Source organism: Fringilla coelebs (assembly GCF_963513975.1).
Source record: "Fringilla coelebs genome assembly, chromosome: Z".
Classification (NCBI taxonomy): domain Eukaryota; kingdom Metazoa; phylum Chordata; class Aves; order Passeriformes; family Fringillidae; genus Fringilla; species Fringilla coelebs.
This window is the reverse complement of record NC_140031.1, coordinates 45,786,844-45,800,796: the sequence shown is the minus strand read 5'-3', so window position 1 is coordinate 45,800,796 and position 13,953 is coordinate 45,786,844. Positions and strand designations below refer to the sequence as shown.

Here is a 13,953-nt window from a genome sequence, read left to right as displayed (position 1 = left end):
TTCATAAGAGTAAGGTTTCAATTCAAAATTACTTATTGAAAAATTAGATTAATTAAATTATTGCTGAGAGAGGAGAGTGTTGGGACTTATTGCAAGAAAAATGGGACTGGGGTAGCTGTGGTATACCTAATAACTTGTAGCTTACAGCGTAGATACACTCTTAAGTTACAGAGGATGGAGGTGCGTAGTGCAGTATGCTGGAAACATTGCCAAAGAAATATCTAGTTTATACTATAAAGTCAGCTGCAGAGAATAGCCTAGGAATAGGCCTGAAACCTCTTTTTGACCCTTTTCCAAACAATGGGAAGAGATCCAACCACTGCCCTGAACTTTGGATCCATTGAATGCAAATAGACCTCTGTTGATGTCAACTATACAAATCAGAAACACTCCCCTGACTGCAGGAAAAACGTGGTGATCATTTAGATGGGTATGGTGCATACATAAGAGCTTGTGGAATTCCAAATATTTGAGAGAAGTACTCAAGATAGCAGCTTATTCTTTCACTCCTGACCCCAGAAAGACATGTATCGTGTGAATAAATCCACAGTGACAATTGTAAGTTAAGAAGAGAGGTAAACATTTTTTCTTTTTTGCAAGGGAAAAGATGAGGAGCCAAGGCTTATCACACAAGAGCAATGGAGTATGTTTCTGCATCACAGATGCTGTCTGGGTAGGACAATTAGGTGCATACTGCTAAGGAATTCAAAATACCCAACATGCATCTTTTTCTTTCATGGTTTTCTAAATGTGCTTTTTATTTTGTAAATCAGCTATTGCCCTTCTATTTGCATGTTTACTCCTGAAGTTACAGGGAAATGGTTACTTTCCTCTCCATGCACTAGAATAGCTCCTACTATAAACTTGTCTCTGATGGGAACCATTTCCTGCAGGAAGTGTTTGGAAACAATTTGTACTGAGTGGATGACTTTTCAAGCAAGTGCATTCCCTGGGAAACGCATGTCGTAAGGCTAAACAAAGACAACGGATAATATTCAGTGTCTTTCAATCTCCTTTGAATTGAATCCATTTGAATATCCAACACATTTTAATGGTTCACATTCTGCTTCTTCACACGGTCCATAGCTCCTGGACAGCAGGGAACCAGGCCTCTACTTCTTGTAAACTATTTAATTCCCTCTTTTCTGTCATGAAAAAAACTCTTAATGAGCAATGAATTACTTTCCAGCTGAAACAGGGCTCGTTGTGTGACAGAAATGCTCACCAATAAATTGTATACCCACCTTTTATTGCAGAAAAACAGCCTTGTTTTAACAATCATCAATATTGAGAGCTGACAAAGACATGAGAATAAGATACCAACAGAATGCATGACAAAGAAAGATAGTTTCTACTGCTATCATTATGAAAATGTGTTATCCACTCTCAAGCCACATTTCTTTCCCAGTCATAAACAGATTGGCTGAGATTAGATCTTCAAAGGACACTGGACATGGCTGTTCATGAGCTGGATACCTGTGGCTCTGCATAGTCTCTGCATCAGAATGACTCTCAGCAGGAAGTGTGTACTCCCCAAGACCAGCCCCTCATCAGTGGGAACGTGGTCTAAAAATCCTCTCTGAAGCTGCACCTGCCTACAGCAAAACCTTCATTTTTATTCAGTATTGGCAATACATCATTTTGTTCTACACAAAGACTTTGCATACTGATATTTTCTCTGAGTTAGTTAGTTGTATCTGATTATTTGATGAACAGCATAGATGAAAGAAAGTTACAGACTTTTCACCTTCTTCCTTCCCTGTTTTTCATTTTATGGTGTATGTCTGATCACTTGAATCACACATCTGTTTTTCCATTTCTTGACTAGACAAATCTTAACTTTAAAAGAGAAGAATGATCCTTATGGGATGGCTATTTAAAGTGCGGGAGCATTCCAGGAAATATTTTTAAAACTTCTTTTATTATGGAGATTTACAAAGCACTGAAGACAATCATCTACCAAAACAAACAAACTTTAAAACTGTAGTACTGTGAAAGAACTACTCTATTTTTTTAACTTCTCCTAGGGTACACAACACCAAAAAGCTGTTTTCCTTTTAAGTATATGGTAGTTTTATACTTAAAAAAGGCAGTTAGTAAATAGTTTTAAAATGTAATGGATACTGTTCTATTACATTTTACATGACAAAAATCCAACAAAGGATAAAAATCCACTTTTAAAGCATGGAGTATAAGTTATTAAGCTCCTCGTAGTTGAAAATAAAGTTTTGTTTACTACTGTTTGAGTTGGAGCTCCAGCCATGCATGTTTTAATTTAAAATAATAAGCAGGAAGGGACTATGCATTTAAAATGTTTTCACCTACTTTGAATAAAGAAAAAAATTATTACATAGTTCAGATTTTACCTATTCTCTTGGGCTAGAAAGAACAAAAGTAAAAGTTTATTTTCCTGATGTGGAAGATCAATATTGACATAATGTGAATAGAGATGCTGCATTAACTTCTGCAGACCTGTTGAAATATACAGTTATTTCCTAGGTATTAATAACAATCATAAAGGTAAGATGCCAAAAGAGACCACATTAACTGGTGAAGCAGAGCAGAAGCACATATTGAGCAGAAGCACATATTGATATATCAATATATATATAATAATTAAATGACAATATATACAGAAAAAACAAATATATTTCAGGGAGAATAAAGTACATTTTTTTTCTCAATTAGAAAAATTATTTCTGAGATGTAATTTTAAAAGTGTTTTAACACTGCCAAAGAAAATGCCCATATTTTCAATTTAGAATAAATACATTTTGTGAAAATATGCCTTTTTAGTTAATTAATTTTTATTTGATGGGGTATAAAGATTTTTAATATTGGGAAATATAGGTGGTCACAGAGGTTTCTGTTCTAGAAAAATAAGAAGGGCATACTTGAGTCCAGAAGTACATGCCCTCCAAAGATTTTTATATATAATTTTAAATCTCTTGCTAATTTCACTGTTTTCAGACATCAGAGTCATTTTCCCATCTGTGATATAATAACCATTATTCTATGAATAATTCAGCAATAAGCAGTAAGGTATTAAATGCAGTGCAACACATTGGTTTCTCTATCCAAACACTTACATGGGTAAAATTTTGGAAAGAGCTATTTACATTTTTTATTATTAATGATGAACATTAATCTTTATTTTTCCTTTTTTCAATAAAAATTATTTGCTATATGAGAAAAGCTAAGCCTCAAGGCTCACCTCTTACAATGGAAAAAGATTCTGTCTTAGGGCTATAGAATTTAAAACATTTGTGTGGTTATTATTATTATTAGTGGTAGTAGTAGTAGTACTATCATTACTATCATTATTATTATTAACATCTACAGAAAATTGAAATAGTGATTTTGCAAAGGCTGCAGGTACTTCAATTTTACCAGTACTATTATCTCAGTAACACTTTACATACAGAAGCAAGCAATTTTCTTTCTGAGTGTATTAGCTATGAAATAAAATCTATGCAATTATAGTGCCATTGTTTAAAAACAATGCATCCCTTGCTTTAATATGCATTCCATATGTCAGTTTGAGAAATAAACAGAATACACACTTCCACACTGTGACAGTGACTTACTGGATGATGTTCAGCTGGTGAAGCCAAAAATGACCAACGTGAGTGGAGAAAACATCCCCAGGTCAGCAAGAAGACCAAAGGGCCAGATGCTGGCTCTTACCTGCAGGCTGTTGAAGATGATGAAGAAGACTAACATCCAGAGGTGCCGGTAAGCCATGTGCAGTCCTCCCCACAGCCAGGTGATGGAAATCAGAGCAAAGAGGTACAAGACCAAGGGGATCTCTGCAAACCACAAACACAGTTTCAGCTGCTGTGCCCTCAGAAAAAACACTTTTTAAAGAATTACTGACACAGGACATAGTTTTGCTCTGTGTGGCTAATCTTAGAGCTTGCTCTTCAGTGGTGGGCAGCCCTTGTCATGCTCTAGTTGGGTGGGGGCCCCAGGGTTTTTATTACCCCAGCCTGGTATCAGAAGACCAGCAGAAGGATGCTGTCAGGGGCTTGGGAGGTATGAGGGGCAAAATGACCACAGCCCCACTCAACAAACCAAGTGGTGGGAAGAGCACACATGAAGTCAAAAAATATGCTGAACTTTGGAAAATAATAGAAGAACTCTTGGCAAGCTCTAGAAATTTTGAGAGAAAATGGATTTCTAAGAATTGAGAGGAAAGGGAAAGAAGAAAAATATTATGGTGTATTGGTTTTGCATGGCTTGATTTTTTGGTGAGGAGGGAAGAAGCCAGCCACAGAAGTAATTTTTCCTGTGGGAAACTGCTAGAAGCATTCTCCATGCCTGGCAAAGTCAATTGTGGGCTGGTCTGAAAATAAGCATGATGCCAACCCAATTAAAGTAATTGGTAACGCCTCTGTGATGACATACTTAAGAAGGAAAAAAACCACATGCAATTCCTCTTTTTTCTTCTCCAGGGGTGGCAAAACAGCCACTGGGGCCCTTCCCAGTATGGCTGGGACTATGTAGCCAGGGTTATCTCAGCACAGTCCACAGCAAACCGTGCTTCCTTTGCTGTTTTAACTAGCCATGCTGAGGGCAGAAGGGCAGAGGCAGCAGCAGCAGCTTCTCCTTTCAGCACCCTGCATGAAGAGAGGCGCTGAATGGAGCTGGCACTGCAGCAGCTGGTGCCACCTGAGCTGTGCCGGTGGGGACCATGTGGCCAACAGCAAAGGTCACGACAAGCAATTCCCCAATGCAGAGCCTGGATGGGATCAACCCTATAAGAACCTTTCAACTGATAGAACTTTATAACAACCACACCTATGGACACCAAGTCTCTCCTATGTCAGAGAAAAGGAAAAGGTGAAACATGAAAACAACATGGGGACACCAAAGTCAGTGAAAGGAGGGAGGAGCAGGAGGTGCTCCAGGCATTATAGCTGAGATTCTTCTACAAGCCATGGTGAGGACTATAATACAACAAACTGTTTCCCTGTAATTCGTGAAGTACATGTGGGGATGCAGAGCTCCACTCAAAGCCCGTGAGAGAAGGTGTTCACACCAAAGCGCATGGATGCTGAAAAGCTGTTTTCTAGTAGGAAACTTGAAGAGAGAAGACCCTTGCTTTCAGAGATAGAGAAAGAGGATCCTTGCTTTCAACCTAGATAGTTCATCCTTAAAAGACTACATCCCATGAACTAATGACCTATGCAAACAGTTGTGGGAGGACTGCTATGCCCGTGGGAGGTACTCACTTACAGCAGGTTGGACGGGACTACTACTCATGAAAATTAGAACCACGTTAGACAAGTTACAGAGAATTGTTTCTTGTGAGAAGGACCTTACAACATAACAGAAGAGACTCCTCTCCCTAAGCAAACTGAAGAAAGATTTTTTTAAAAGCAACAGATGGAATAAAAAACTGACTAAAAATACTGACCCCATGTTTTGTCTCCCTGCACTCTCGGTGGGAAGGAAGAGCTGGGGTGGGGAGGAGAAAGGGTGTTCTAAAGGTTTGTTCTAGTTTGCATTCTCCTCTTTTAATTCTGTTAATATTTCGTCTTTTTGTCTGTTAAGTTTTGAGCCTATTTTGCCCTTGAAGTGTTTTCTCCTAATCCTTATCTCATCCCATGAGCCTTTTAGGCTTTTTTTCCCCCTTCTCTGCTGAACTATAACAGAGGACAATGAGTGAATGGTTTTTCATGGCTGCCTGGCATCTAGCCAGTGCCAAGCCATGGCACATGGATACATAAATGGTCCCAGCTCTGGCCACTTACAGGGTTGTAGGAAATTATAAGAATAGCTTATTCTTTGATTTGTTGTTATTTTCCTCTTGAAGTCAAACATAAGACATCTGACCCCTAAAAACTTTGAGTGACAACTTCCTCCCAGCCCAGGAGACCCACAAGATAGACTTTTAACCAGTTAATTTCATTCACCTTCAAAAATATGTGCAGAATCTGTCCTTAAGGAAGCACACATTCTCCATTTTATGTTCCCCACTGTATTTACAGCATAAAAGATTTAGGGAATGCTGGCAGGAAGATGTCTGCCTGGACAAAGTTTTCAATAAGTTAAAAAAAATTAAGTTTTTACCTCCACACGTTTCTCCTGAAACTGATGAGAAGCTGGGCCCTGTGTTACCATGTTTGCAGCAGAATTCAAAGTCCATGTTTGCCAGGTCTGCACACTGAGGGACAGAGGTGTTTGGCCAGGCATTGCCCCTCTCCCATTAGTTATGCAGCATCAATGAAGAGTGGGGATGTGTTTTTACAGGCATTGCTCCAGAAACACCAGTTTGGGAGCCCTTTAGCCATTTTTTAAAATATTGTATAAATAGTAAGGGCCTTCCGAATGTAGGAAATACCCCACATCATACAGACATAACATTTTAACAAGAAAAAGTGTAAAGACACTGGGCTTTTTGCCACATACTGAATATCGGTACAGTTTATGCTTCTGTTTTTTTTCTTCATTGGTAACAATTGCCTAGTTATCAGTATTGCAAAGAGCTAATACAGAGTTGAAACTTTGGCATCATTTAAAGCCTTGGATCTGCAGGTTCTGTATACCCATTTGTTGGATTTTGATCCAACAAAAGCTCAATAAATAGAGCAAATGTATCAGAAAAAACCCAACAAATTCATATTTGTAAAATCAGAACTGCACAAAGGAAGAGAATGCCAATAAATAGTGTTGATATGGACCAAAATAGTCTAATTATTTGTAGTTTTCTTCATATGAATATACAACCAACAACTCACTCCCAAAGAAACCCCAAAGGGTTATTCTGAGCAGGTGAACCTTCCCTGATATGACTTTTACTCTAAGTCCAAGTGTAAGCAGCTGCCTCTAGGCTACTTGGATAAACCTTAATAGATAAGACTGATGTGGAGAAGTCAGCTCAATGTTACTGTGATGTAACTGAGACACTGACAAGCAGTTCTGTTGGGTATTACATAATCCAACCATGCTGGTCCCCATTTTTGGTATACTTATCACACTGTTTTTTAATACTACAATTGATGGAAGATTTTATTTAAGCAACAGGTAGTCCACACCCTCCTTAAATACATATAAATGTATAAAGGCATGCATATATCATTGTCCTGACTGTTCAGGTCTTTCCTTGAAATATGTCCCTGTTTCCTTACTATAAGCTTAAGACAGTGTTGACAAATTGAATACAGACAAACGCAGTTTATGCAACTCTAGTTGCAGCTTGTTAGAGCTTGAAGATTTACCATAGTCCAGCTTGATATTTAACTAGGTGAAATTGCATACATTCTATTTACTAAATAACTGGAACTGTCCCCTGTTTGTCATTCCTTTATTGTTGAGAAAAGATAATTTCTTTGTTAATCAGTAAAATTAATTTTCTGTTCTGAGGGCTGCAGTACATTGTAATAAGTTATTAAGGGTAATAAAATTGTAGTTTACTACAGCAGGAGAGTCCTTAGAGTAAACACAAGATTTTGTAAGTGATTCACACAAAAACAATGACTGTGAGAATTTGAAAGGTAGGCTGCAATATTTTCATTATGAGTTTGGATTAGATTACAAAATTCATAAACCAGGAAAAATATGAGGATGATGGAAAAATTTAGTCACCTCATCAAGAACCTAAAAGGAACTGTACTGGGTATATAAAAAGTTTGTCTGGCCTTGCCTTTAGGAAGGGCCAAAAAAGTTGGATAGATATAATACTTCCCCCAGCAATTCTCCCATTTACAACTCAGGAGCTTCCCTAACCAGACACAGGGCTTTTTTCCCTATTTAGTAATCCTCAGGAGACTTTTCTTTCACACAATCATATTGAACTTTGATAGTTCAGAAGAATTATCAGCACAAGGAACTCTACAGTAACATCATAAGATTCAGGTAATAAAAAGCCAGATTGCCCAGTTGAAAAAGCTGTGAACCTTGTGTTTGTTGTTCGGTTTTCTTATAGTAGAACAAGACACAGTAGGAAACAAAACATGAAACATTTCCAAACAGTTATGATTTCACCTACAGTGTTTTTATATTTGTAACAAACTAAACCCTCATGATTCTTTATTTCTGAAATAAACCTCACAAAGAAGAGAAAGACTGGTGATAAAGTTTCATTCTCTGTTGCATTATAAGGCATCTGGAGACATCCCTGCTCATTGCAGGCTCATTTGACTAGATGACTTTTAAAAGGCACTTCCAGCCCAAGCCATTCTATCATTCCATGGTTTGTAATGACGTTGTGAGAAAAATAATTTCATGATCTGTTTACACCCAAACCTACTGCAACCTAAGCAGGCTGCTTACTGATGTCCACAAAGAAGTTCAACCCCATAGGACTGTGATTCCAGCGACCCTGTGCATGCTTCTTCAGAAATAAGAACTGCAACACTTGTCACACTTGTGCGCCTGAAAGGATTGGACAAGTGGTGATAGATACTAAATTTTAGAACACAGGATGAAACCACGTTAAAAAAAAAAGAAGAGAAAAATTATTTTTCAGTACCAAGCGTATCCTGTCCATCAACTCCCTTCCTATGCATGAAACATCTCTTTTGGAAACCATGGGAAGGGGAAGTCTGCCAGCAGGACAAGCAGCATTAAAAAGAAAGCGGAAGCAACTGTGGAGTTGAAAAAGAAGATGAGGAGGAGCCTCACACTGTCATACTTTCGATGGCTCACCTAAAGGCAAGTTGAAGCTTGAGGTGGATTCAAATATGGCATTGTAACTTCACTAATGAAGTTACAATGCCATATTTGACAGGTCCCATGCTTAACCACTCATTCCTGTGTAGTGCCTATTGATTATTAATTAATATTTTGATGCTGTCTATTACAACCTATTTTACCAGGCAGAGAAGAAGCAACGGAAAACCTCCTGTAAAATTTCAGGCAACAATAGCTCATGGTGGATAGTGAAAAATTATTGAAAAATGCCTTCCTGTTAAAAAGGGCATTTTTCTTTAAAGTGAGGAAAAGCAATGGACAAGCACTTAGAAAATCTACTAACTGAATTACCACGCACTGAACAACTCACTTAAACAAAGGCAGGAAAACAGTCCTTCCTTCCTTCCTTCCTTCCTTCCTTCCTTCCTTCCTTCCTTCCTTCCTTCCTTCCTTCCTTCCTTCCTTCCTTCCTTCCTTCCTTCCTTCCTTCCTTCCTTCCTTCCTTCCTTCCTTCCTTCCTTCCTTCCTTCCTTCCTTCCTTCCTTCCTTCCTTCCTTCCTTCCTTCCTTCCTTCCTTCCTTCCTTCCTTCCTTCCTTCCTTCCTTCCTTCCTTCCTTCCTTCCTTCCTTCCTTCCTTCCTTCCTTCCTTCCTTCCTTCCTTCCTTCCTTCCTTCCTTCCTTCCTTCCTTCCTTCCTCCCTCCCTCCCTCCCTCCCTCCCTCCCTCCCTCCCTCCCTCCCTCCCTCCCTCCCTCCCTTCCGCCCCTTCCTTCCGCCCCCTCCTTCCGCCCCTTCCTTCCACCACTTCCTTCCTCCACTTCCTTCCACCACTTTCTTCCTCCCTCCCTGCCTTCCTTCCTTCCGCCACTTCCTTCCTTCCACCACTTCCACCACTTCCTTCCTTCTGCCACTTCCTTCCTTCCCTGATATTAGACAGAACTACAAGTCTGATTAATGAAAAACATTAAATCAAATATAAATTAGAAAACTGCAAATATTAAATATTAATGCTGTGATGTATATTGCAGAAAATATCTATATGATTTAATTGCGGAAAATAAAGCATGAACAGTGCATTCATAATGTATTGGAATACCTTTCTTCTCACCACTGTGTTGGTGTCCATATTATGTTTGGGGTTTTTTTCCATTTTCTTTATTTTTTTAAATAAATAAGAAATTCAATAAAAGAAGCAATTGAATAATACAGCTTTAATTGTATTCTGAGTTTACATATAAATATTCACTATGTCCTCTCCTGAGGCTGTTAAACTGCAACTGATAATGCAATTTTAATAGCTTTTAACAGTTTTTGCCAAGCATGAAGACCTACTGAAAAGCCTGAAAGATCTTCATAAACTTTTTTTTTCCAGAAGACTGGGGAGAGTGTGTTGCTTCACAGAATTTCAACAATTTGTGGGAGATCTAAATTAGTAAAATATTTACAGGCTATTGCGTAAGAAGTTATCAGTAAAACTTAGGAATGTAAAAATAAAAATGCCACAAAACCATTGTTTTAAAAATAAGCTTGAAAACTGTGTTCCAAATCCTGCTGGCTTGGTTGTCAATTGTTTTTGACAGCTGCAGTAAAAAAAAAAAAAAAAAAAAGGGGTGGTGGTGATTTTGTGGCCAAAATAAAAAACAAAACAAACAAAAATGAAACAGATTGCTCTCATAAAGTTCAAAGAAGGAAATACACCACCAAGAAAATGCAATCAATGAATCATAACAAAACCACTGAATCCTGACTGGGAATGTTAAATGTGCAGAATTTAACAGTATCAGATGCTGGATACAGAAAAGCTGGTAGATCCATGTCCATAAAATTGAACTGGAAAATAATGTTCATTGATTGTTTGTAGAAATAGGAAGTAAAAAATGTGTCAAAATATTTTCATTTATATTTTTTGATCTGCTGACCCTTGTGGCAAGGAAAATTTTGAAATTAAAGTATGCTTTCTAAAAGAAAAGCGCATATTCTATTCAATATAACAAATACATCACTGCTTCAAAATCATAAAAGACTAGCCTCTTCAACCTTTGCACTAATCTCAGGGTTTTGGAAACTTTCACATACAACTTTAAGACACCTTGTGTTATAATAAAAGGGATAAAAAGGGCATTTTATCATAGCTTATGCTATTACTACTGTTATGCAGGGAACATGGCAAATCCCAGAAAAGTAGCAAATCAACAGAATAAAGAAAAATATGAGCCTACTTATTTCCACATAAAATTACTTAAATGCACAGTTGCAAAATATTAAATGAGTGCTAAAATTGCAACTGTGCAGTCACAACTCATGGATGTGAGCTTGTTTCTGCAGATTTCTTCGAAGTACAAAAGCTAATTTGGACATGTGAAGCACAGTGCAAACAATCTAAATTACACGAGTGAAGAGGAGACATTTATGTTATTACCTTATTCAAATCTTAGTTCTTTATTTCAGCTTCTAATTATACTTGTGCATTTTGTCCTAATAGAATTTGTAAAAATCTTGAAGGCAAATATTTGTTTTTCTCCTAATCACAAAAGATAAAAACTCCTGGAGCATTATGAAGACTAGAATATTATATCCAGTGTTCATCCTGAATACTGTGAATGCATATAACTCTTAGTAGGTGCAGGCAGACTATTTAGCATGCTCTGTTGTGACTGCTGTTCTGTTGCATACTGCTAACACATTAAATATATTTGGAGACTGGAACTAGATGATCTTTAAAGTCCCTTCCAACGCAAACGATTCTATGATTTCATATTAAAGAAATTTATATGAAGGAAGATGAAAGTAGGTAGTTACAATTTTACAACTAAATTCTAAGACATTCTTCATTAAGTTCTATTTTGACAACATGAAGTTTTAATCTTTACATTAGTTCTGGCACTTTTGCAATTATGACATCTGGTTCATAAGTTGTACTGCATATTTATGAGCAGGGCATGCCAGTGAAAATTATGTCAGCTCAAGAGTCATTCAATAAATGAAGTTTATCTATTTACAATTATCGGGGGGGACGGGGAGCAATCAAGTTGTTCTGTTACATTTTTAAATCTTTTTGTGAAATTAGGAAAGGTTAGCAAACAGAAAACAAAACAAGTTATATTGGATTGCTGTACTGTTACTATTCATTTTCTGTATTTGCATACTAGGACCTATCACTAGTGGGTTTTCACAGGGCTCCATCCTCAGCCCTGTGCTTTTCAACATCTTCATAAATGACTTAGACACAGGACTGGAAGGGACACTAAGCAAAGGTCACAGAAGATACAAATGTGGGAGGATCTGTTGACTCTTGAAGGCAGGGAGGCTGCTGCAGAGAGATCTAAGCAAATCACAGGAGTGGGCACAGGAATGGGCAATCACCAACAATATGAAGTTCAGTAAGGGAAAGTGCCAGATTCTGCACCTGGGGTGGGGCAACTCTGGATGGATGGACAGACAGACAGGGGAATGAGATGCTGGAAAGCAGCACAGTGGAAAGGGACCGGGGGTCTTGGTCAAATACAAGCTGAATATCAGTCACCAATGCCCTAGCAGCCAGGAGGGCGAACTGTGTCCTGTGATGCAAACTTAAATATTAGTTAGCCCAAAGGCTGTTTATCCAATGAATGCTCTGACTTGGCCCCTGTCAAGGCTAACTTTTGAGAAGGGAGTTTCTATATATAGGAGGACAGTCAGCCAACAGAACATGTTTGCTGAAAGGCTAGCAAACAGAATGAGTACAAAGTGAGGAGTCTTTTTAAGCAAATTCAATGCCTACCTCTGAATGACTACAGAGATAGAGTTAGCATTCCTTGAAAATCATCATTCTCAGTTTTTTCAACCTTTTACACTTTTCTTTCCAATATTCACTTTTGAGAAGAAAAAGCTGATTGCTCTGAGATAACTAATTTTTGATTCTCCCGCTGCCCTTTCTTGATCCCTCTACTATCGAGGAAAATTCCCTGACTATATCAATCGCCATGCAAACCAACATGCTCAGAAACAGAAATTCTGGAACAATAAAAAGAGCATGAGAGAGCAAACTCACATATTTGCTGCTGCAGACAGGGTAATGAGAAGTGCGCATATTGCTCAAATTAAGATTTGGCCAACCTATTTACTTGTGTTTATTCTACACTAAAACCTTGATTTAATAATTTTCTTTTACAGTAATAACCTAGTCACAAGTAAAGAATATAAACACCTTCTAGGAAGATCCCAGAACACTGCCAAAGGAATTGACAGCAATTACTAAAAGAGATGTTTCCTGGGCTAGCTGTCTATACCACAGCTGAACCACGGTATTTTCTTGAAAATACCACAATAGGGTATGAGAGGGGAAAATTTACTTAAGCACACCCAGGAAAAATATAGAGGACTAGGAAGAATATATGCATGACAGAAGAGGAGTTAAAATTAAAAAAGGGCATTGTATAAATAAAAGTAATGTACCCTGAAACTATACCCTCTAGTTTTCCAAGAAAATATTTATCTGTCTAGAAACAGATCATCTTTGCAGCTATTAAATATTTTCTTTTAGGCATGTATGGTGAAACCCAGCATTGTTATTCTGCTCTTGGGAAAGAAAAAGTACACAGGAGTCTCCTTTAGTGTGGGTAGTAACAAACTCTACTTCTAGGACAGGAAAAAATAGTAAACCACCATGCTACTACCTAAGTTCAGCAAGATGTTTTACAGAATTTAGAGAATTTATTCCAATAGCTGTAGAAGAATAACATGACGACTGTCTATAATGGAGTGGATGTATTAGTAGAAAAGAGAAGATCAACTCATGTCTTCTGTCCTGAATTCTCTAAGGCCTTTGACATAGATAAACTGTTGCTTGGTGGCTCCACCTTTCCTCTGGTTTTGGATGAAACAGAGAGATGGCATATTCATATTTTATGGCATATTCATTGCCATAAGAAAACAGAAAAAATACTGTATGTCCATGCAACTTAAGGAGGCAACATTGCCAAAGACTTTCCTAACACAGAGTGTTTTGTAAGGCAGAATTATACTTGGTGCAAGTATAATCAAAGACCTCTTCTATGTTTCAAAAGTAAAATATCATCATGAAGCTGACTACAGACAAATTTACTGATGTAAAAAATGTTGTTTCCCAAAGCAGCCACTTATGTGGCTACAATAACAGGAGCAGGAGCAGGAATTTTGTAAGATAGAGTCAGCTGAGTGAATGTCAAGAGTCAAGATTTATAAGTTATACTAGGCCAGATTTATAAGTTATACTAGGCCTTACCACTGCAAACTGCCTTTGACTACGTCTTACAAGCACAATATACCCAGAAGACATTAAAAACTGTGCAAATATACTA

At 37.8% G+C, this 13,953-nt stretch overlaps 1 protein-coding gene across 1 annotated transcript in view; it reads right to left on the bottom strand.

Annotated features, from left to right (window-relative positions):
* Positions 1–13,953, bottom strand: part of ADGRV1 (adhesion G protein-coupled receptor V1) — a gene marked incomplete at its 5' end in the record, with an annotated part of 277,332 nt that overhangs the window by 29,688 nt on the left and 233,691 nt on the right. Inside the window, one exon of the mRNA XM_084224720.1 lies at positions 3,688–3,809. Within this exon, the coding sequence (XP_084080846.1) occupies positions 3,688–3,809 (122 nt within the window). The remainder of the gene's footprint in view (positions 1–3,687; positions 3,810–13,953) is intronic.